The sequence below is a fragment of the Chlamydotis macqueenii genome, chromosome 12 (genome assembly GCF_036417535.1).
Source record: "Chlamydotis macqueenii isolate bChlMac1 chromosome 12, bChlMac1.mat, whole genome shotgun sequence".
In the NCBI taxonomy this organism is placed as follows: domain Eukaryota; kingdom Metazoa; phylum Chordata; class Aves; order Otidiformes; family Otididae; genus Chlamydotis; species Chlamydotis macqueenii.
In genome coordinates, this window is record NC_141567.1 from 7,323,302 (window position 1) to 7,346,781 (window position 23,480).

Sequence of the window (23,480 nt, forward strand, 5' to 3'; positions counted from 1 at the left end):
CTAGTATCTTTGGGTTTTGTCGTTTGTAAAAATACCAGCACTTTTTCATTTATCTGAAGCCTGTTATTATTTGTGTGTAGGGCATACAAAAGTTAAATTGACATCAGTGTGTCACTGTTCCCCATGGTGTAAATCTGTCTTTCTAGTCCTAAACGTGCTATGGAAAAAGTGCACGTGCCCTTAGACATCATGGTGAGCGTTTAATTGAGCATATGTTGGAGCGCTTTGTAAGTATAGATCAGAAAAGTGTTGTTTAGCAATAGATGTTATCTGTGGAATAACGTCTGGATTTAAGTCTGCTGTTGTTAAGGGCAGGGCACCTGGAGGCGAAAAAAGAAACAAAAGTGAAATTGTTATCTTGAAAAAGATAACTCAAGCATCAACAAATGAAAAGCATGGAGAATAAAGGTATTTGACCCAAGGTAAGAACAATATTAAATACTGTGGTATGGTCCCTGCTTTAAAACATTTCCCTTCAGAAACAAATAACAAAGTGTTGAGCAAATTGGTGCCCTAAAACCAGACAACTGGATCAGTGGTTTAGACACCACTGTCAGGGGTGGGTATCTATCTCAAGAAATGATAGTTTATAAAGCACTACTTTTGCTGCTAAGATTATTCCTCTATGTTGTTGCGTAGGGGATTTATTTACACTCTTGGTGCAGCAGGTAAATGGTAATTAAAAGTGCAGCATTAAAGCTTTCTTCTAGGGGTGATCTACTGAGCATGTGTGCGTGGCTGGGAAAAGCTCCTCTGGTGCCCTCTGCAAGATGCACTCTGGCAGAGAGGCGATGCTTTTGGAGACCCTTGATCTCCTGGCTTTGTGTCGCTGCTCCGTGCACAGAAAAATTCCTGCATGTGCAGCAGGACGGTCCCCAGGACGGCAGCTGGGGCCGGACTGTGGAACCGGGTAACTCCCACAGCCTGTTAATGAGGACAGCGTGTGCCTATGGTATGGGCTGTTGGCCAGGTAGACTTTAGCACTGGCGTTGTGCTCCCTGTGGCTGTCATCTCTATGTACTCCTTTGTCCCTTTTCCCCGATTCATGGTAAAAAATGTCCTGGGTCAAATGGTAACCAAATGTATTACCATAAGGAGGCTATGGTCAGCTGAGGTAAAGCAAGGAGCAAAAACTTTCCTGGTCTTGAAAGTGTCGAAAAGGCTATGCATGCTGTATCGAAAACACGATGCATGCCACTGAAGATAATCCCCTGCTCAGGAAGACCAGTTAAATATTATTTGGGTTTTTATTTGAGGGTTTTTAATTATTATTTTCTGTTGTGTTACCAGCTGCACGGCACCTAGATATGCTGTGCATGCAGGATGTGGTGTGGTGCAGGATGACGACCAAGTCCTAAAGAAGGCACACGGTGTCTGACCAGAAGATTAGCCACAGTTGCAGGAATACGGGAAAGGGAAGATCCAAACAGTTCAGGGCTGTATTTGCAAGATGTGAATCACCACTTGCATAGGTGTAGATGGGTAGATAGGCACTTGGAAACCCTTCATGCACGTGGAAATGCAGGTAGTGCCTTTGCTTTATTGTCCTGTGCGTGCTTGAGTAGCGCCTACAGCTCCTGTTGACGCTCAGGTGATGTTGCACAAGTGGTCGTTTACAGGTGCACTGGAAGAAGGGTGTGCCCTGCCAATTAGAGTCATCTTTAACTTCTTGTTTTTCCTTCACTGCTCCTTGCACTAAGCAAAAAGCTACTTTGCTGTACCTGCTTGGGGTGGATAAGGAGAGGGAGGATGTTCTGTTGAACGAAAACTGCTGTCATTGCTTTAAATAAAGATCCTTCGCTTCAGGGTATAGTTAGGAGGAGAGATGGAGTAAGTCCATGAAGGAAAGTACTGGCAGATATGTCAACAAAGTTGCCTAACTGCCTGGTGTATCTGTAGTAGGATTTGGTAAGTGACAGTAGCCTTAATGTAATTTGGTTTTGCTTTTTTCCAGGGTTCCTAGCAGCTGGTAGTGAAGTCACCACAGTGCCAGTTTGGTGACTGGTTGTAACTCTTGATTAACAGTAAGGTGGGGAGGAGTGCACTTTGCAGGGAAAATAATGAGGAGTTCTCACTCTGGCCACCTCCAGCCGATGTGTGAAACGCATGAGAGGATGCAGGCGCAGCCAGGATTTCACTTTACTCAGTCAATGTAGAGCAGTAGCAGGCTGAGTTAATTTTGGGCTGTATTTGATGTCAGGCTTTCAGATACAGTTTATATGGGTATTTGCTGACTTGTTTCAGGAATCTTTTTGCTGGTGGTGAAAGCTTGCTTCCTCCCTTGGCACACGCTCGTGAGTTATAGAAGCACTGGGCTGTTTGGGTACTGGGCAAAATGTGTGCCATGTGCTAACGGTGTTTAGTAATGTCCCTTTCTTTTCTACTTGTAATATACTGCATTACTATGACCTGCCTCTTTAAAGATATTATTGTTGCAGCTGTCTGCCTCTTTAGAGAGAAATAAAAAGCAACTGAATTAAAACATTTTTTTTGGTGAGAGGAGGGGAAAAAAAAAATAAGTTGAGCTATATGAAAGCAAATCAGGCAACTTGCTTGAAAGGGTTGCAGGGTAGAAGATGCTCTGTCGTTGCACGCTGGTGGTTTCCAGCCATCTGCCTTGATGTAGTAACTGCGGATCTGCTACAACTGCAAACAGCTTGTAACAGCACCCTGTGCTACCTTCTGCCTTGGCAAAAGTGATTCTGTACATAAAGGAAACTAAATACAAATGCAGTTTAATTCTCTGGGCTTTGCTGTTGTGCACTCAGTGATATTTGCGCAATGAGCAGTGTTGTGGCTTCAGCTGCAAAGTGCCTACGTAGTCAGCCTGCCTTGCAAGAGCTCGGATGGATCAGAGCTAAGAATGTGCCAGTGCTCTTTGTAACCACAGACCAAATGTGTTAATGCACCCAGAAACAAGCTGTGGGCCCTTTAGTACAGATTGGGCTCAGAAACTTCACTCAGAGATTCCTCAGTAATCTCTGAAAATCACACTTCTCCCTGACCACAGTGTAGGTGGGAAAGTGTAGAGGAGAGATGGTGTGCAGGAAACTTAGTATGTGGAAGTGAAAAGTTCCCAATCTGGATTTTAATAGAATTAACAGTTTATTTTGCAGGTGAAAGGGGGATAAGGGTATGGCATTTTTCTATTCAGAGCAGTGACATACTAGTCATTTCACAGGGTTTCTAGGTAAGGCATAGTACCTCTTCTTGAGGCTTTTGTTTGAACAAGCACGTGCAAATATTGGCAAGCAGCTTCCAAGCCAATGCTATCACACTTCCTCACCATTGCAGCTTTAGTGCTGTCAATTTTCTTTTGAGCCCTTCAGTATCGAACACGTGGAGTGACTGTGACACTTGACTGCTTTTCAAGATCCGGACACCAATTCTCAGCCTGATGCTGGTGTAGTGCTTTTCATCTGAGCACTTTACAGAAAGAAGGTAAAATGAGGCTGCTAAGCTGCAATTTGGTATTGTGTTTAGCGATGTAAAAGGCCAATACAGCGTAAAAGAATATTTAAAACCAAATGATTTCTCCCTTATGCTGTATCAATGCTAAAAATAGAAATCAATACTACCTGGAAGTATTTGAGCCTATTCAGTGAAAAACCCACACTCAGAAATCTTGGGGTAGGGACATTCTCTTCCACATAAACTGTTCATGCTGAGTGCTCGTCCAATACCTAAATTGCCTTATTTATTGTCAGAGTTGATGGGTGATGGCTCTCTGTTGACCCTCTGCTGATAATGATTTCTTAAACGAGACTGCAGCTGGGAGTTAAATCGCATGGCATGGTGCAGAAGTGACCCCAGTTGTAAACTGAGCAGGTTTCACTGGAGTTATGTCATCTCTGTATAAGGGGATGTTAATGCTGAGAGGAGCAAGCATGACTTGTGAGATACAAGGGGTTGCTAGGACAGAGTTTAGATGTGTCCATTGAGTTTGAATGTGAATTTGGAAAGGAGATTTGGGAAAAGGGCTGACTTTGCTTTGGAGCATCTCTGCTGACAGCATCGGTGGACAGGGGACGAGCAATGGATATCATCTGCCTGGACTTGTGCAAGGCTTTTGACACTGTCCCGCCCCTCTCTATACTAGAGAGACATGGGTTTGATGGACGGACCACTCGGTGGATAAGGAGTTGGCTGGATGGCAGCCCTCAGGGAGTGGTGGTCAATGGCTCGATGTCCAAGTGGACACCAATCATGAGTGGCATCCCTCAGGGGTCTGTGTTGGGCCCGGCCCTATTCAACATCGTTGTCGGCGACATGGACAGTGGGATAGAGTGCACCCTCAGCAAGTTCGCCGACAACACCAAGCTGTGTGGTGCCGTCGACATGCTGGAAGGGAGGGATGCCATCCAGAGGGACCTTGACAGGCTGGAGAGGTGGGCCCGTGCCAATCTCATGAAGTTCAGCCGGGCCAAGTGCAAGGTCCTGCACCTGGGTCACGGCAATCCCAGGCACAAATACAGGCTGGGCAGAGAATGGATCGAGAGCAGCCCCGAGGAGAAGGACTTGGGAGTGGTGGTGGACGAGAAGCTCAGCATGAGCCAGCAATGCGCCCTTGCGGCCCAGAAGGCCAACCACATCCTGGGCTGCATCAAGAGGAGCATGGCCAGCAGGTCGAGGGAGGTGATTCTTCCCCTCTACTCTGCCCTGGTGAGGCCCCACCTGGAGTACTGTGTCTAGTTCTGGAGCCCCCAACGTAAGAAGGACATGGTCCAGTTGGAGAAGGTCCAGAGGAGGGCCATGAAGATGATAAAAGGGCTGGAGCACCTCTCTTATGAGGACAGGCTGAGAGAGTTGGGGCTGTTCAGCCTGGAGAAGAGGAGGCTCCGGGGAGACCTGATAGCAGTCTTCCAGTACCTAAAGGGGGCCTATGGGAAAGATGGGGAAAAACCCTTCAGTAAGGGCCTGTTGTGATAGGATGAGGGGTAATGTTTTTAAAATAGAGGGAGGTAGATTTAGATTGGATATTAGGAAAATAATTTTTACCATGAGGGTTGTAGAACACTGGCACAGGTTGCCCAGAGAGGTGGTGGATGCCCCATCCCTGGAAACGTTCAAGGCCAGGCTGGATGAGGCTCTGAGCAACCTGATCTAGTGGGGGATGTCCCTGCTTCTTGCAGGGGGGGGTTGGACTAGATGACCTTTGAAGGTCCCTTCCAACCCTAACCGTTCCATGATTCCGTGATTCCATGATTCCAGATTCTGCTCTGCTGTGGATGGCATTGCTGCTCAAACACTGAGCTCCTCACCTTCACCCTTGAGCTTCTGGGCCAAGGGTAGGTATGGGGAGCTTGGCTGCATCTCACACGTTTGGAGTCGGGTGGTGGCTCTGGGAAAACGTGATCTACGCTATGCAAGTCTGCAGCTGGCTGCCAAAATGCTTGCTTGTTTGAGCCGTTGTGTAACCCACCTGTAATCTGAGCGCTGGGTTGCAGATTGTTGTTGCATCATTAGACCTTCTCTTGCGTTACTGGTTTAGGACCATTATACAGATCTCCTAATTTATGTAATTAAGTGCTGCGCAGCTCCAGTGACGTGTTGATTCGAGCAGTAAAGCCACTTAATGCTGCAGTTGCCTGGCTGGTGTTTGGCAGAGCTGGGTAGCCGCGCGGCAGTGGATGGAGGCAGCCAGCTTTTGAAGAAAGCGGAGAAGCCGCTGCTGTGTGGGTGGAGAGGTGCTGCCAGCCAGATTACAGACTGCACTGGCAGTCATCTGTAAAACCTTGGGCGGGTCACTTCATTTTCTGGCCCTTTGTGTCCCCTCCCAGCGTTTATCTGTTTAACCTGTAAACAGGATGGCGAAAGGATTCTTACTGTGTGCCTCCACGGCGCTCGGCAGAGGGACCTTGGTCTTGGCTGGAGCTGCAGTGGCAGACAGGAGTATAGATTTGCACTTCGTATTTAATTCCAAGATGATCGTTAACATGGAGGAGAAAGCTTGTTGTATTAATGTGTCAGTGCATGTTACATGCTCATGTTTGGTTTCAACACTTCCTTATCACAAGGTTTCTAAGTACAGTAAAAGTTCTTTATTTAATTGATTTTTTTTTTTTTTTTAACCTGTGTGGAAATGAGGAAGAAAACTAACTGGGGAAAGTCAGATTAAATAAGTGAATTGTGCAGGCTACTCCAACGACTGGAGTTGGAGTGCCTTGCAGCAGATGATGATTTTGACTTCATTCCTGTGACGATGGAGCTCAATGAGCTGATTTAGCTCGATTTTACACATGGGAATTGAGACAGAGGCCACAATTGACTAGGACGGTTTTCAACAATGAAAGCATGGGGATAATGTCATAACCTTGATGTCTTTACCATGCTTTGAGCAGGAGGATGGACCAGATGACCTCCAAAGGGTCCTTCCAACTGAAATTTTTGCATGATTCTTGTTACCAACCACTCTGCCTTTTCTCAGGGTCATACCCTGTTCTGGGGGTGACATGTTGCCTTCCTAGGAAGCGTTTAGCTTGTCCTGCTCATGAATTGTACCCAATATTTAAAAGAAAATAGGCCTGTTCTGTTAAGTAGGGGACTGTGGTTAAGTGGCATTTTCCTTTATGTTGAGGCATTATGTTGGTAGCTTTTGATGATGGACAGGTTGCAGTAGTCCGTGGCTTCACTGTTTGTGCTTCCTCTGTTTCCTCATCTTCCGAAGGGGATTTATTTTGGGCTTTGGCCCGTGTTAGCAAGAGGACACAACTCATGCAGATGGTAACCTGAATGTCATGATAGAGGAGAGATGGTTCTTGTGGCTTTGCTCCCTGTGTGGAAAGGGCAAGCAAGCAAACAAAATTAAAAAAAAAAAGAGAAGAGGAAAAGGAAAGGAGAAGAATCTGTTGCAGAATTAAGAGTCTGTATTTTAGGAGTGGACTTAAGATATTACTGCAACTTGCTGCTATTTGCTGTATTTTTTAGCTAATCACTCTGATATTGTTTTCCAGTAACAAGGGGGAAGGGTAGTCTTGCCATGGTGGTTCAATGAAGTGTTAATGCGTTGCACAGATTTTAAACTTTCCGAGGGTTAAGTTTTAATATCTTCTGTAGACAGTCAGCCATGATGGTCTTGTGGAAACAATTTGAAGTCGCTATCTCAATCCTGAGGTGGTTTACAAGACTGTCTGGAAAGAAGCACTTGCTATGTAGGGTTAACACTATGACATGCTTCAGATTAAATATCAAATTTCTGGACCAAGTGCTGCTCTTACTAGTAGTAAAAACTGCAATGAGTCAGAAAAATATTATTATTCTTTCCATTTGGTCTTTTTTTTTCTTCTAGTTTCATCCTTCAAAATGTCAATCATATGTCTTTCAAGAGCACTTGTGCAGGACTGAGCTCTTGGGGGTCAGGGGATTTCGCTGCTTGCAGAGTCCCCATGGAACCTCGTCTTCTCCTGGGGAAATGAGTTCCCCGGGGTTATTAAACAAGAGGAGTTCATGGAGCTCAGGTTGCTGTCAAGAGGCAAGGCAGAGGCATAAAGCATCTTCGATCTCTTTGTTTCGCTGCTTTGTGATTGGTGATGGAAGTAGAAAGCAAACCCAATTCTACTTTTGGTTCTGTGCAGATCTCCAAGTTCAAGAGGGAAAATTTGTGTCTGTCCAGGGCTAGAGTGAGCAGGTAAGCGCTTTTGGTTGGGTGCTTCCTTGCTTCCCTTTTCCACTGACGAGGGAATATTTCTGTCTACAAGCTCAAGGTGATGCTGTCAAAAGAGTTAAGTTTCAAAAGTTAACTTAGTGTATGTGAAAGAATCTTTTTTTGTCTGCCATTTCGTGGTAATCAGGATTAATGGGACTCCAGTTAGTGTCTTAATGTTATTGCTTGCTCTGCAGTGTGTGTGATCGTGCGAAATATGGATATGTTTTACTTTCTATTGTTTTAAAATTCTTAGCTTTTCCTCATCCAGTGTGCCAAGTCAGATGCTGCCCTCTAAACAAAACCCATCATTTACTTTTAGAGGAACCTTGTGTGTGTCAAAATGTGATGAGCTGCAATCTACATTCTGCTCTGCTGGTAAAAATGTAGTGTGATGCAGCAGTTGGTGGATCCGTGTTGCATTTCTACTTCTCCAAAGCAGAGCAGATTTTAGGCAAATAATTTTTTTTTAAATTTTTCTGTTTATATTGCCAGTATGTGTCCATTGATTTGTCTCACTGAGTGCTGTAGCAGCTTGGATGCTGCTGCTCTTCTCTACCCTTGATGTGGACCTGCTTAGCTTTCCCTTCAGGTCAACCAAGGAGAGAAGTTGCTGCTCTGAACGTGGCTTTGTAGCATGTGACTGTGGGAAATGCCTTGTCTGAGTGGAGTGTATCCAGACTCCCTTCCCTAAGGAATTAGGAAACACGGTTCAGACCAAAGGACAGACTTCTGAAGGGGTCTGGTCTCCCAGTTTCTCTTGGGAGATGCAATAGAAGCAGGAAGAGGATGTTCTGGAATTAGAATGTCATGGTACATGACATGGTGTAGACTGTGTATTAAAAGCAAAAGATAACAGCAGTGTGCAGTTGTACACCCAGCAATCTGGGAGATGAGGAGGAGAAGCAGTGTTTTCCTTAACATCATTTGATATGAAATTGTGAGGAGCAACAGCCAATACTCAGAGGTTTGTTTGGGTGCTGTAGCTGTGGGATTGGCTGTTTTGGGGTGTCTTGGCTATCAAAAGATTCTAGCTGTATCAAATAATCCCAAATAATCAGCAGTTCATCTCCTCGACTATTAGTGCCCTGATCTTGGTGCTGTTTTTTGAATTTGTTGAAAGCTTCATGATGGCAATTACAACCAGATGGTGAGATAACTCATTCAGCATGTTAAAGCGATCAGCTGGCAGAGCAACAAAACATGCAGCACTTCTCAGAAAAATAAAATGGGTTTGTGCTTGGGGGGTGAAAAAGAACAAGTTTGAGAAGTGATTTCCTCTGTGCTGGGTGGTGTTTGGGAAGGGTGGACATTCACTGGGGAGCAAACAGCAAAGCAACTGGAAACCCTGAGGTCCAAGTGTTGGGGCTCTACCAAGCATTTTTTTTTTTTTTTTTTCCTCCTGTGTTAGTCACTGCTATTCATTTCATTTAGAAATGTAGAGATAATTCCTTTTGATGCCTGGCTCCTCGGTCCGTAAAGGAGACAGCAGATGCAGATCACCTCTAAGCCACTGGGCTAAATTTATTTATTACAGGAATTCCATATATAATCCACAGGGCTAGTTACCTTGTCTTTTTAAAAGTGTGAATAGCTGTAATACTATCCTTAAACTTTCTTTCCATCTCTCTTCCCTAAACATGTTTCAATCATTCTTTGGTGGCGTGGGTGATTTCTGCTTTAGCTGTCTCAGTATGTAGGGAGCAAGACCATGAGCAATCTGCCATCAAATAATCCTGTCCTAGCAAACAAGATGGGTTTTTCCCCCTATTTTTATTAAATCCAAGCAGAACAGATTGTATAAAGGCAAGTGTCAAAAGTACTCTTCTTTACATTCTCATTTACTTTACTGAGCACTGTGTGGTATCGTGACTGTCATGACTTTAGGCTCTTCTGGGCAGAAATTATCCAGAGTTACAGGTCAGAATGTGGGAATGTTGGCAGAGCAGTGTAGGAACCCAGTTGCTTTTTAGAGTTTTCCTTATAAAGATACCATGTGTAGTCATCTTCCTGTGATGGTACAGAATAGATTTTTTTTTTTTTTTTTATTTGTGAGCAATAGGACATCACCCATGAAACATAATTTTTAAACCCATCTTTTTAAGATTCAGGAAAGAGGAGCTACTTCATTGTTCATCTACACCTGGTAATGATTTCCCAGTAAAGGAAGAGGAGGAGAAGAAATCCACATAGGGAAATCCTTCAGAAAGGGGTGTGCTTAGGCATGCGGGAGTTAGCCCATAGCAGTTTCTCGGGAAGGAGAATTCAGTTCTTTGGGGAATTGATTCTTTGATGTGGACAGCCTTACTGACTGTGCAGGCTCTTTACATTCAGAACTAAAATACATATCGAAGACTTTTTAATATTCTTTGCTTCTTCCTGTAGCAATCTAAAAATTCCTACGGAATAAAAGTAAACAAAAACAAAAGCCCAGAGGAAGAATTTTATGATCTGTGTAACTGCTTTTTATTGCTAGGCCAGTTGATTTTCTCCACTTGCTAATACTTTCCAAGTCCTGAGCATCCAAGTGAGCTTTGCACGTGCGTCTCCATACACACACCCTCATTCCTTAGCGGAGATGATGAAAAACCTGTAATGATTCACAGCGTGCTCAGTATCTACTTTAGCAGTGTTAGCCGGACCTGTGTTGCTCGTTGGTTCAAAGGAATAGCAGTAAAGCCCGCTTTCTCTGCCAAAATATTCCAAGTGTGGTATGAAAAGCCAAGTTATCAGTGTCTCACAAATGAAGGAAACCACTGCATTGTTCAGTATTTGCCTTGGAGAGAGCTGTTGCTTGGACATCAACACGGGATGGCTAGTAGGAGCCTTGGGTGAATGTTGCTTGCTTAACGTAGTTAATCATTGCTTTATCAAACAGTAACCATCTTTTAAAATGTCGTCCTGAAAGTAATACTACAGGAATGCCGGAGGCAAGTTCCAGTCTGTTTGTTTGTGACTGCAAGGATGGTTTTTACTGGTTAATGAATCCAAAGAGGGTTTGTGTGCTCTTGACTGGGATTTAGGAGCTCAGGTAATTCCTCTTTCAGCTCCAGTAGTTTGCCATAAGGATATAATTCAGAAATCTGTGATGCCACAATGAAGAAATTCATGCACAATCTGATACTTTAAGAGGAACAAGAGGATGAACTTCTTAATTTTTTCCCATTTTTTTCTATGTTTTAATATATGTATTTATAGTGAAATGCCTTTTAGCATGCAGTACCCTGTAGTGCCTTATAAAACAATTTCCCCATTTCTCGGGAGGAACCACCAGCAGAATGGATAAAAGACTTTCAGCAGTAGATCTTAAGAAAATACTGTGTAAAACAGACACTGAGGTGTTTAGGTGATGCTGTTCTCGTGTAGATGAATGAGTGAAATTTGTTGTGCAATGAATTATCTTCCAGTGCTGTACGTTCCCCAGCTAATTCACACAATACAATTGATTTCCCAGCCCGTAACTAGTTTTGCCATTGTTACTTCTGTGCTTGTAATTGCACTTTGAACTCGGCGAGTTGGCTCAGGCTGTGAGATTCCCTGATTCCGGATGCTTTCCCAACGGGGAGAGCGCAGGGGCAGTCTCCTCTGTCTGGTAAAACAGGAGGAGGCAGTCGGTGTGTTGTGCTTGCGTTTGGTGATGTGTGTGTAGCCATAACCTTGCCTGATGTGGTAATCAAATGATGGCCTAAGGTGCCCTGATGACTTTGATTTAGCTAATAAAATCTCCCACACAGCATTTAATAAGCTAAAGCCCAACCTGGGCTTTTTCTCCTTTTGACATTTAATCCACTTTAACTGCTCTTTCCAGGTGTGTTTGGTAAACCACGTTCGTCCTTGTCGATTAATCTACTGAGTATATTTTGCCCCAGAGCAAAATCAGCCTGTGGAAAAGTGCAGGCAGCCAAGAAGGATTTGGAAAAGACTTGCTGGCAGATTTGGTTTTCGTCTGCTGGCCATCACCTGCCGTCATCCACTTTTGACATTTCTATTCCTTTTAAAATACCTTGCCGTAAAGGAGTTCACAAATAGTTTGATGAAGTCTGTCCTGGAGGGTTTGTGTTTAAGATGGGTGTAAAGGACTTCAGGCCAACTTAGAGGTTTGGGATGCAGCGACAGAGAGCAGGACCAACAGCTTTGTGGATAAACCAAGTAGCAGGACAGTCACAAATACAACTCAGCAGCACAATTAGTGTGGGTCTATAGCCCTGTACTTTGTGTGATCATTGCCTTGTGTGTGCTCATGGAGGTCTGGGGTGGTCACCACGTGGAACTACCGTGGGGGGCAAGACATGTCTCCTATATGACTAGCAAGGCAGAGAAGGGTTTCCATTCCCCTCAGTGAAGGTGTTGGGATGCCAGTTTGGGTGTTGGGACTCCTAGCAGCTGTGTTGTCCCTTGCACCTGATGACAACTCCTTCTTCCCTCTCTTCCAGGACCTGAGCGTCATGATCTGCTCTGTTCCTCCCTGCTTGGCGTAGGAACGACTTGAAGGACATCTTGGAGCCATCTGTACTGCTTCATGCAGTTAAAGTAAGGTTAAATGTTTTGGCAGCTCTTCCAGGTACAAGCGAGGTTTGAGGGAATAGGTTTGCCTTGCTTACTAGCAGGAGGGGGTGCTGATATCTAAGCTCATGTTATAAGCAAATTTGTCAAATTATTTTGCCGTAAAATACAGCTTCTTTGCAGTGGAAGCGAAAAATAAAAGGAAAGAGATGTGTGGTCTCACCTGTTATGTCAAGCATATGCCATGGTGTAAAATAGCACTTAACAGCGCATGAGCTGCTTTTCTGTATTATTTTAATATGAGTTTCACGTCCCCGAGGCATGTGGTTACACTATGAGGATTTCCATGGAAGCTGGTCAGGATCAGAGCTCAAGTCCGTGGGGCTCAGGTCGCGCCGGCTGCTGGTCGGACGTGGCTGCCAGTCGGCACGATGGCCATCTGTCTGTCCTGCAGCAGTTGTGGCATTGCGGCTTCTGGGTTTGTTTTTGTGTTAACACTAGCTTCTCGGTGTGGTGAACCAGATCAGGGGATGGATCTGACCTAAAAACGAATATTTGGTTATTGCAGTACTGACAGTAGCTGTTCTGACTCATGCAGTTACACCCATTCTGTCCGAAAAGACTTGAATTTGCAAAAACTGTTAGCCTGCAGCAAAGAAACTGCGAGACTCTTGCTTGGAAATGGGTGCTTGCCATGTTTGGCTCTGTCGAGGGAGGTAGGAAGGAAAACCACCGCAAGCTGCCGCTTCTCTCCTCCCACTGTCTCTAACCTGTTTACCTTCTGCAGTGTCTCACTTTTTCCATGCTCTTGCCTGAGAAGACCAGTGCTTTAACGATACTTGGGTCCAAGCTGACGTTACTGAGCTGTAGCAACAGCTGGGTGGATTAATCGCAAACTGCTGTTACTGTAAAGAGACAAGTATTGATTGTAATTATTTGGGTTTTCTTTTCTCAGTGGAGTTGTGCAGGGGAATTAGACCTATTTTCAAAGCTTGATAAAGAAGCGAAGTCTTTGCCAAATGATGAATGAAACCTGCTTTTATTGGGAATGAATATGTGGCGGGCTGAGAGCGGGTCTCCAAATTCATCATGAACATCAATACTCGTTAGCCAAATGTATGGGGCCGTGTTTTAAGGAGGAATGCATGACACCAGTTGCCATGTAAGAGAAGCAGTCTGTGGCTTGATTTGGCATTAGCCTCTTAATTTGCTGCTGATTTCTAGAGCGCGGTAAGCTTGCAGCAGAAGGTGCCAGGCCCTTCCTGAGGGTCATCCAAGGGATGACTTCTGTGCACAGCAGCGGCAGAGCAATCTCTGGGGAGCCCCAGCACAGGCAGTGAGAGCTCCTCACCTGACCTGCTGCTTTGGAACAGCCTCTGCATCACATCTGATTTCTGGGTGTGCCTCCTGTGAAGGATCTGGAAAATAAAAAAGCTAAATTGGAGTCCAGGAGCAGCATTCTCATACCCATCCTTTTTTTTGCCTGCTGGTCTAGTATTTCCGTAATTGTGATTATAATGGTAATCTTTTCATTTCATTCATACAGTGGTTACTGCTTAATGAACTTCATGTTAATGAGCTCTGTAACATTTAAAATAGCTGCATAACTTGGGGGAAAAAAACCCCAAACCCCAGGAGTAGAGGGACTTATTTCCACTCCCCAAGCTTAATCCTGCATTATAACGTAATTGCCGAGAGTTGCCTGGTTGGTGAGCAGCTGCACAGCGTGGGCTCTCCGTTCTGCATAACTGCTTGTCCCCGAGCTGGGGTAATAAATGATTTACTGGGGAGGCTGGGATCTGTGGGCACTTAACCCGTTCGGTTCCTGAGGGACCAGTCTGAAAGGCCACTTTGTAAAGGCAGTTGAAAGAAATGAATTCAGGTGCGAAGTGGGTTGTCTGTTTGCAAAGTTTACTTTTTTGGATGTGAGTTAGCTGCAGAAAGGCTTGAACCCAGATGGTAGAGTAGTGGAACTGGGTAGAATCTATGCTTATTTGAATTTTTTATTATCTGATACTTTAATTTAAAAATCAGATTTGGATGAGTTTTCTCTCTTGTCTGTTTTAGAGATGTAATCCTATCTGGTGCTTGGGGTTTTACTTTTTATGGGGCATTCCCTGGATGTGTAATGTAATGCATTGTCCTGGGAACAGAGCTGCAGCTCTGACTTTTCCTCTGTGGGAATGTCTTACCAAGTGACTCCAGCACTGCACTTCCTGGGCGAATGATACGCGTTTTTTTCAGACTGTCATGCCTTAGAAGGGATCCTCCAGTAAAACGAGCGTATTCTGTGACTACCTAAATAAAGTATTTGTTAGAGGAGAGTATTTTTTCCTACAGTTCCATGAGATGAAAGAAAGCAGCACTTAAGAAGAAACAATTCTTAATTTTGCAGTGGCAGGTGAGGGTGTCCTGTTCCACAGGGAGTGGATTCTCTCTGTGCACAGGTTCTAAGTTTCTGACGGAGGTTTCCTCTTCTGGAAAAAAAAAAATGCCAGCCAGGCTTTCCCTGAGTAATTCTGCAATGCCTAGAGCTGCAGAGCAGGAGCATTTGCAAAAGGGAGCCTAAAAGAAAAGTGAGTCTTATGTGTTCTTCAGAGAAGAGTACACATTATAACATTGGGTACGAAGCTGCTCTGACCGAAATGAGGGCGGAGGCGTCTCTTGACTCTTGGTCGTGATGCAAGTTTTAAAGCTGTGGCTTCAGCAGTTAAGGTTGGTGCATGCACTTATTAAAATATGCATTGGATAACTACCTGATTTGCACATGCTAGGAGATATTTAGTAATATTTGTCAGCATAAAAATGAGCACGATGCTTTGGACCTCATGAGTTGTTTTCTTCTCCAGGCCTGCATTTTTGGGAACACACAGTACAAGTGCTGTGGCTTGTGGGACACGGAGAAGGAGGGTCTTACCATTCAGCTCCGGGGCTTGAGGCTTTTCTTTTTTGTGTTGAAACCATCATTGCTCAACTCAATTTGTAGTTCCTAAAGTGACACAGCTCTCAGTCAGGAGAATGGTAAGGTGGAGAAAGCTGTTTTTAGGAGACATGCTATCATCAAGAGCTGTTGGAATCAATAGAGCCTTTTCTCTCCCCCAGTGCATGTGTAAGGCTGCATGCATTTTGGTGCTGACGACAGCGATCCATCGTGTTTATCTTTTATGTGTTTGAGTGAAATATTCCCCAAGTGCTGGTTTTCCCTCCCCGCCATTCTTCACCTGGTACTGAACATCCGGAGGCATGTATGTCTGTCCTATATCTTGCTTTCAAAGGTAACTGGCAACTTTCATGGTGCTTCGGCTGCCTGGCTTGATACCCTTTGGGATGGACTCCAGTTCTGCGGAAAATTCTGGTTTTACTTGTCCTTTGAAAATGGAGACTTTTCAAGAAGTTCCTAGTTAAGCACCCCAAGCCAATAATCACTCTTACAAATGTGAGCTGGTTATCATTGAGAACTTCTCCACAATTTACTGCCAAAGTGTGTATTCAAACCACGGAGTGTGTTGGGAGGTATAAACTGGATTTTACTCATTTGAAGAGGCACTGAGAATTTCTGGAAGTTAATATTTGAGCCTGAGATAAATGTCTCACGCATACATGAAACAGCTGCCCCAGAATCTGTTGAAGGAGTTAATTAAAGTATAAACATACGTGTGCTTTTGCGTGCATGCTGCACTTTAATTCAAGTTGACTGTTAGTTCTTAACTTTATTAGGATGTAGCTGCTTGAACTGAAGATGCGGTCTGTGACTTTTATTTTATTATAGCGACATGATAGCTCATTTTGAAACATTGTTTGGATTTTACAAATCAGTATCTTAAATATTGTTTGCCATTAGTAATTTTTTAAAGGAAGAAATTGGCAAGTGAGGGCAGGGTTATGCCTTATTACCAGTGATTTGGTTGACAGTATGCGTGTATTGTAAAATGGGAAATTAATCACCCTGTGTTGATGACCCTTGGACATTTACAAAAGACTGGTCTTTAGGTTGCACAAATAGATTCCGGACACAGGAAAGAGGCTTATGACAAGAGGATGAGATCAGTTTGTATAATTAGAACTGGCTAATAATCCTTTTACTCTCTGTTTTTCCAACTTTTGCAGTATCTTTCTTTATTTGAAATTGGACATACGGACTACAAAGCGATAGCTGCTGGGATTTGAGTTTTGTGGGTTTGTTTTTTATGTCTACTAATGGGTGAAGAGGTGGGAGCAGGGCAACCAGATGTGCACTTCTCAGCGAGGTTGCAGCCTTCCTCTGCTGGGCATGGGGGACGGTGCTGCTCTTACTAACCCTGCACTGCTTTATCTCTTTCCAGGCTTTAGGTAGGAATTAAGTAATCCATTAAATGATTTTTTTGACATTTATGAGATTGAAATGGTGCAAAAGAAGAAACTTAGTCCTGAGGCTATGGGTGTTTAGCCAGGTGTTTGTCTCTGGAGTAAGACAGGGCTGGCAGAGCTGGGTAAGGGACTTAGAATAGCATGAAAAAGGCTTAAGCTTAATTTTTTGTGCATGTGTATATGGTAGCCTGTACCTTAGCTTTGTGTTAAGCTTCATTATTTTGAGAAGGATACTGGGATAAATTCGGGGAAGGGAAGTGGCGTGGCCGGGGACTCACTGGAGCACGGGTGACCCGGGAGCAGCGGTGGGTGCAGGCCCCGGGCGGCCCAGCTCCCAGCCCAGGAACAGTGCCAGGCCAGTTCCTGCTGCCAGGAAGCTGAGCTACATTAAGCAAAGCTAGTTAATCTGTATCCAGAGCATTTTATTAAATCATCAGTCAATTAAATCAGCGACGCTCTGTTAGCTCGCGTTCCAGCTAGGCTCCCAGCCCCTCTGCTGAGCCGTAACCTGCAAGTTGTTCAGCTGTAGCAGTGCCTTGACTTCTGTTTGTTGGGCTGTTGTATGTGAAGGCCATGGTACTGAGGTTTCCAACGCTGTTAAAAGAAAAAAAAAGACAAAATTTTAGGCTGATTTTGCAGTTTAATATGTTCTTTTTCTTTTTTTTTTTTTTTTTTTTTTTCCAAGGGATGACGGATGTAATGAAGTTGCTTTTCCTGAGGGTGGCTTGCCAGGTTACCTCTGCGCCTTTGGAGGTGGGCGACAGTAGAGCCAGGCCAGCACAAAATGCCTTTAAACCTCCTTTCCATTGCTCGCAGCCAAAAGAAACTCCTGTGTATTTGTAATTGAACGGCAGCATATGGGTTTGTTTGCAAACAGGACTCAGCTGGGAAGCAGTATCACCTGTGGAAATGCTGCATGAGGGGCATAATATTTTTATTTTTTTTTTTAAGCAATGAATTTAGTGACAAAATATTAGCTTCAGCAAGTAACATATATTCAGATGATTGTACAAAAATACCTGGGTTTTTTCTGGTTCTAAGCTCAGCTGCGATGGTAAACACAGTGCTGCGATGTGCCAGTCACTTGTCTGCTGCCACACGTTTGAAGTGTGGTTTCTCGTTTCCTCGCCTCCTCTCCTTTCCACGGTCAATGGCTTTTGCTGGTGGTATCACTTTTCTATGTGTCTGCAAAATAACCTAGGGATAAGATATTTCTCCTAATTCTTCCAGCCTTCTATTTCTGACCAGATATGTAAAATTATGCGTTAGTATAGCTACAGGGAAAGTCGTTCTACATTTAGTAGTATGATACCTGGAAGGACATAAAATTATCTGCTGTCTTAAGGTTTATTGTAGTCGCTGCAGTTGCAGCTACTCTATTTATACAAATTTATCCATGCACATCACTGAAGAACTGGGTTATGGGTTTATTTCTCCTGCCAAAGCTGTTCGTAGGTTTTAACTTGAATTTTTTTTATTCTCCTTTCACATGGATTTTACGTTCATACACTGATTACAAAACTCATTCATTTTACGAATGACGAGGTCTGGAGTTCATTCAGTACGAGTGAAGCTCGTGGGATAAAGTGTGTGAGGAGACCTGTGACTCGCCCAGCACCACAGGGTGAGAGTAAGTTGTTGCTGATCTGAGCTTTGTAGGAAGATACCCTGGAAAAATGCTAAACAAGAAACTGTAAGCTATAAAAAAAAAAAAAAAAAAACCCCAAGCAATTGTTTCTTTCAATTTTTAGACTTTTTGTTACAAGTGAAAAAGAAAAGAAGAGAAAATCAAAACCTCAAACCCCAAACCAAGAAGGGCTTTTTTTCTAATGACTGTGTTATAACAAAAAAGCAAGGAGACTGGTGACGGGTAATACCATGCAGTAATGTCATACATCACTCATAAGAGAAGGGGACCATTCCAGCTCAGTAATTCCCTTGACACTAGAGGAGAACAATAAACTTGTGAAAGATGTTGCTATTTTAGTTCTCTTTGCATGAAATTTGTTGCTCCAGAAGGAATTCAACTGTATATGGCTGGTTGGTCTTCTCCTGGTCCCCCCACTTGCTCCGTCCCCATCTTTATTTATCTTGCATAGTTTAGAGCAGGAGCACTTTAGTTCCTGAAACTCAATCCTCCTGATACTTTGAAGCACTCCATAAATTAACATTTTGTAAAACCAGAGTGTGGGCGAGTGCACTTGAGGACACCGTGCTTTATTGAATGAGAAGTGATGTGATTTTGAAAGCTTGATTTTATTTTTGTAATGCAGCTGTATAGAAGGAAGTGACGACGCCCAGCGAGGGGGGTGGATGTGTGTTCCCGGGAAATCCCTGGATTTCTTTAAAATCTTTTACAGCTTATGGGTTGTTTATCTAAAGGGTGAGGATCTGTGGACTGACGGTAAAGCAGGTTGTCTCACCATGGGTATATTTATTGGTGGCAATGCTACAGGACAAAATCAATTCTGTTCGCAGCCATCCTGCTTTCTCTGCATTTCCGCTTATCTATTAGAATGCTTTCCATCAGATTCTTCGTGTGGTTTTTGGCTGTTCTTTCCTGCCCACAACCACAAGCTCTTTATGGCTAAGATTGTTTTTTGTACAGCTGAGAGTGCATAGTTAAACCTCTGCAAATACAGATCGTTGTTTCTGAGGTCAAATGTTAAAATAAAAAAAAAAAAAGTGAAGTGCTGAGATTCAGGTAAGATTTAGCAAAGCTTAAACTTGAAGTATGTCGAAAACTGAAATTTACCTAAAAAAACCATAAAACTGAACTTAAAAGTCTTGAGAGAACTCAAACACTTAATACTGAAGTGTATTTAGTGCGTGAAGGAGAGAGAAGGGATACCACATGGATTAAATGTCCCTTGTCCTCCTGCTTACTGCAGCTCTGGTCATTCTTGTTTCTGCCCATCCAGTAGCTCTCCTTTCTGATGGGGGGGGAGGGGGGAGGGAAGAAAAAAAAAAACCAAACACCCTTAACAGACTATTCTGGCTCTAAGGTCATAAGAGTGGCATGGTATTTTCTTCCTTATATACTTCTCATATAGTTTGTGGAGCCAAGCAGTGAGGAGTGGATGCTGGGAAGCAGGCAGACAGTGGGCAGTGAAACCAGCATTTGGTGTAAGCCTGTGGCCTAAAAGAGGAAGCCTGAACTGGGCGCAGTGGGAAAATCGGAACGCCATTTTGGCAGCTCCTAGCTACGTGGTGTTCAAAGACCTTCAGCGTTAGCGCCTGTGCGCGGGCGGGGTTGATCTGGAGGACCCCAGACCTCGCTTTCGGATTTGTCCTCAAGATACAGACTTTGCCTGGGATGCCTAGAAGAAATAAGCCAGCTCATTAAGGTTAAATGAAATGGTAGCTGGGAATAGTGGATGAAGAGGATTTATTGCTTAGGCACTTGGTGTCTGCCTTTTTTTTTTTTTTTTTTTCCCCTTTCTTTCCCTGTCAGATGTTACCATACGCAGAGAAATCAAGGATAGTCATTTGTTCTTGTCCATAAAATTTTGTGCAAAATAACACTGAAGTTCTCTAAAAGAGACTTTAATACAACTCATTGTATTAATTTTTCAATGCTTAAGAGAGCAGAAAGGTATCCTTCCCATTTTAAGAAGACTTCAGTAGCTTTCAATTTTACTGACATAAGCAGATCTTTATAAAGTCTAAAACCACTGTTACTTTTAAGAGCTTGAACCTGGACTTTTATTTCATGTCCTGCTTTCAAATTTGCAAATGTGAGGGATTTTACTTTATTATCCTAAGGGGAAAAACCTAATATAATTCCAGAGACATTGCAAGATCAGTGTCTGGGTTCTGTAGAGCATGTGATAAACCTCCTAGACGCTGAAATTTGAAAGATTCAGCAATTTGCAATAAATAATATGGATGTTTTAAGTACAGGCAACTGCTGCTGGAGCCGAAACTTGCTGGCTGCCATGAGGATGCCCATAGCATGACTTCTTGTGCTGAGTGGGAGCTGGACAAGGGAGGTGGGATTTAATATTTGCCTGTTCTTGTTAGTTTGGCTTTCAAGGCAGTTCACGTGCAGTCCAGATCGTGGTCTCGCAGCAGGGCCAGATATTCGCACTGCAGTCTACGATATCTAATAGAGCAAGTGGTACCTACCCAAAAAGATAGAAATTGCTTTCTGGGGCTCAGAGCAGGCATCAACTTGGAGGATGTTCTCCTCTAATATAAAATAAAACACAGTTAAGCCTCTTTTGTCTACTTTTCATTTTCTTTTTTTCCTTATTTTTACACTTAAAGTAGACCAACTTACTAATTGACTATTAGAGTCCTTAAGAATCTTGGTTTGATTATGACCAGTATGGTCTGTCTTTTGTTTTTCCTTTTCTTACTGTATTAAAAGTTGGGGTTTTTTTAAAAAAGTTTTTCAGAGGCTACTCCCTGCCTACCTGCTGGTTGGAGAAGTTCACTTGTCTAGAAACCTAAATTTAGTCCTTTGCTGACGCAGAGTACTCATTCAGGCTTATCTGCCACTCAGTTTTTCTCATGTTTTTGCCAAAGCACTTCCTAACAAGATAAAATAAAGTGCCTTCCCAACCTGCCTGTCTTCTTGCAAACTAAGTTTGCATCCTTTGAAAAATTGGACTGATGTGTATTATGAAATGAGAAATCATTTTAAGTTATTGATATAAGGGCCAACTAGTAAGATACGAGAGGGAAAAGATCTTCCTGCAGGAAGTATTTCCAGGATTTTTGTTGTCTTCTTTGACAAGACCAAGTGTTCACCAGTGTCACCTTATTTTACTGCTGCTGCTGTGCACTTCTCTTGCTAAAAAAACCCAACAAAAGCTGGTCATGAGCTTGAACTCCTAGACCTCCCCTTTTTTCCTTGATGAGAATTGTCAGTATTGTGCTCTTCAAGTATTTACTTCTTTTGGACTCTGTGACTTGTGGCACTTCCGTTACAGCTATAACCAGCTCTATCACAGAAAGAGGTCACCAAGTGGGAGTTTTTAATGCCAACTCATCCTTTCCTCAATGGGAATCAGTCCATTGCAATGAGACTTTGTAAAAATTCAAGTCTGAAGTGGACTTAAAAGGGAGTTTTTCCAGCCATGGTTTCGTTTCCATAAAATATAATAAACACTTTGGGGTGAATGATGTTTTGGTACCCCTGTTCGAGATGCTGAGGTTCAGGATAGGAGAGAGGGGCTCAGGTAGGTCATAAGGGAGACTGGCAGGGTTTGTGCATATTTTTTTTTTTAATTTTTTTTTTTTTTTCTTTTTGACCCCTCAGTAGGACTGGAATAGCAGGAGCATGTTGTAGAGCTGTTTTTGGAGCTTATCTGCCCAAATGATAGCTAGTGCTGCCAGTCCCCTATTTCATGAGTAAATCCATCTTTGTAGGAGCTGAAAATGCAGGGAATACTATCAAATGGAACCGTTCTAAGGCATTCTTGCTGTTGGAAGATGAATCTTGAGGTTGAAAATAGGAATAAATTTGACTAGATTTAAAACCATTGCAAAATACTCGGCCAGCTGCTGGCTGCCTTGGAGGACCTTTTGCAGAGGGACTGTGTTTGGTGAGCAAGCTTGGCAGGTGGCTCAGACGTTTTAAAGCAACCAGTATAAACGTGCTTCTTTGTGAAATAAGGAGAGCGTGTGAGGGAGCAAGGATAGCTGGAATAAGCTAAGAAAACTTAGTCTGTGGTTTAATTTCTGTCTCACTAAAGGCAAACTGTGGGGTTTGGACAAGAATGAAGTACGAACAAGATCCTGTGTTTTTTGTGTGAAAAGCAGAGTGGTATTTCAGCCATTTTTAAAAAGGGTTTGAAGTATTTGCAGAGCGTTACCAATACTGCAGACATGAGCAGCAGCAGAAATTCCATTTTTAATTGTTTTGTATTCCTTCATCTTAGGATCCTGGACTGCTTAATATTAGGTGAAACTTGCAGCTTTAGTTTAGGATGAATATTTTCTACTGCAATGAAGAAACTAATGCAAATGAAATTCTGGTTCAACTGATTCAAAGCTCAATACAAATAACTTCTACCAGGTTATATAGAAATTCCAGGGGCAGACCCGAAAGAAAAGTTTCTTGACTAAACTCACCTTAGTAGGGCGAATAACGGTAGTTTTCGACTATGAAGAATGGTGATGCAGAATCGTGAGCATTGTCTATTCTGGAAGTTTTTCCTTAGTTTTGTAAGGAGAGTTTTTGACAGTTTGATTTTTATGTAGTTTTGAAATGTTTCCTGAATAAACAATCCAGTGGGAGGGGAAAAAACCAGGACCAAATTAACTTGAGCAAGGTAGTATTTGCCAGAGTAATTGATCTTCTGCAACAGCAGAGAGAACTACAAATCTTTACAAACATTTTTTTTTGGGTGTGAGTGGGGGAATGCATGAACAGATAGGGATGAAGGATTGATAATTGTCATAAGCAGATAGAATGTGAAGGTTGCTGGGAGAAAAGATGAACCGAGATGGACGTGAAGAGGAAGCGAGTGTCTCTTGGGATATCCTCAGTGCCAACATTGCCGATGGTTCAGATGAGAAACACCAGTCATTTTAGAGTTGTCTTTGCTTAATGTGAGCATAAATTAAAAAAACAAACAAACAAACAAAAAAAACAAAACCCAAAAACTAGACAGATACTTGTTGATCCGAAAGAGAGAAAGCAGAATATGTTGTGTAAAAGTGACTATTGGAAAAAGTAATGTACGCATGCTAAAGCAGCTTATGAAGAAGTACCTAAAAATTTTATGAAAAATATCTTAAATTTATCTTTTCTTTTTTGTTTCAGTGTTCTGAGGTCATGAAACTTAATCCACAGCAAGCTCCATTATATGTGAGTACAAAATTTAAACAATTTTCTCTCCTCCTATTAGCACAAAATATTTTCCCACCCCCCTTTTTGGAGATGCTGCTCCTTTTCTCTTTGCTCCCCAAAGAAGTTGCTTGTATTAATTCAATTGCAAATGCTCAGTGCTGACGCTCAGGTAAGTCCTAGAGCTCC

The 23,480-nt window shown here is 43.0% G+C and overlaps 1 protein-coding gene across 1 annotated transcript in view; it reads left to right on the top strand.

Moving 5' to 3' along the window:
* AKAP13 (A-kinase anchoring protein 13) overlaps positions 1-23,480 on the top strand; it is a 197,389-nt gene that overhangs the window by 19,242 nt on the left and 154,667 nt on the right. The window contains exons 2-3 of the mRNA XM_086756870.1: positions 12,076-12,172; positions 23,268-23,312. Coding sequence (XP_086612996.1) covers positions 23,280-23,312 — 33 coding nt within the window. The 5' untranslated portion in view covers positions 12,076-12,172; positions 23,268-23,279. The remainder of the gene's footprint in view (positions 1-12,075; positions 12,173-23,267; positions 23,313-23,480) is intronic.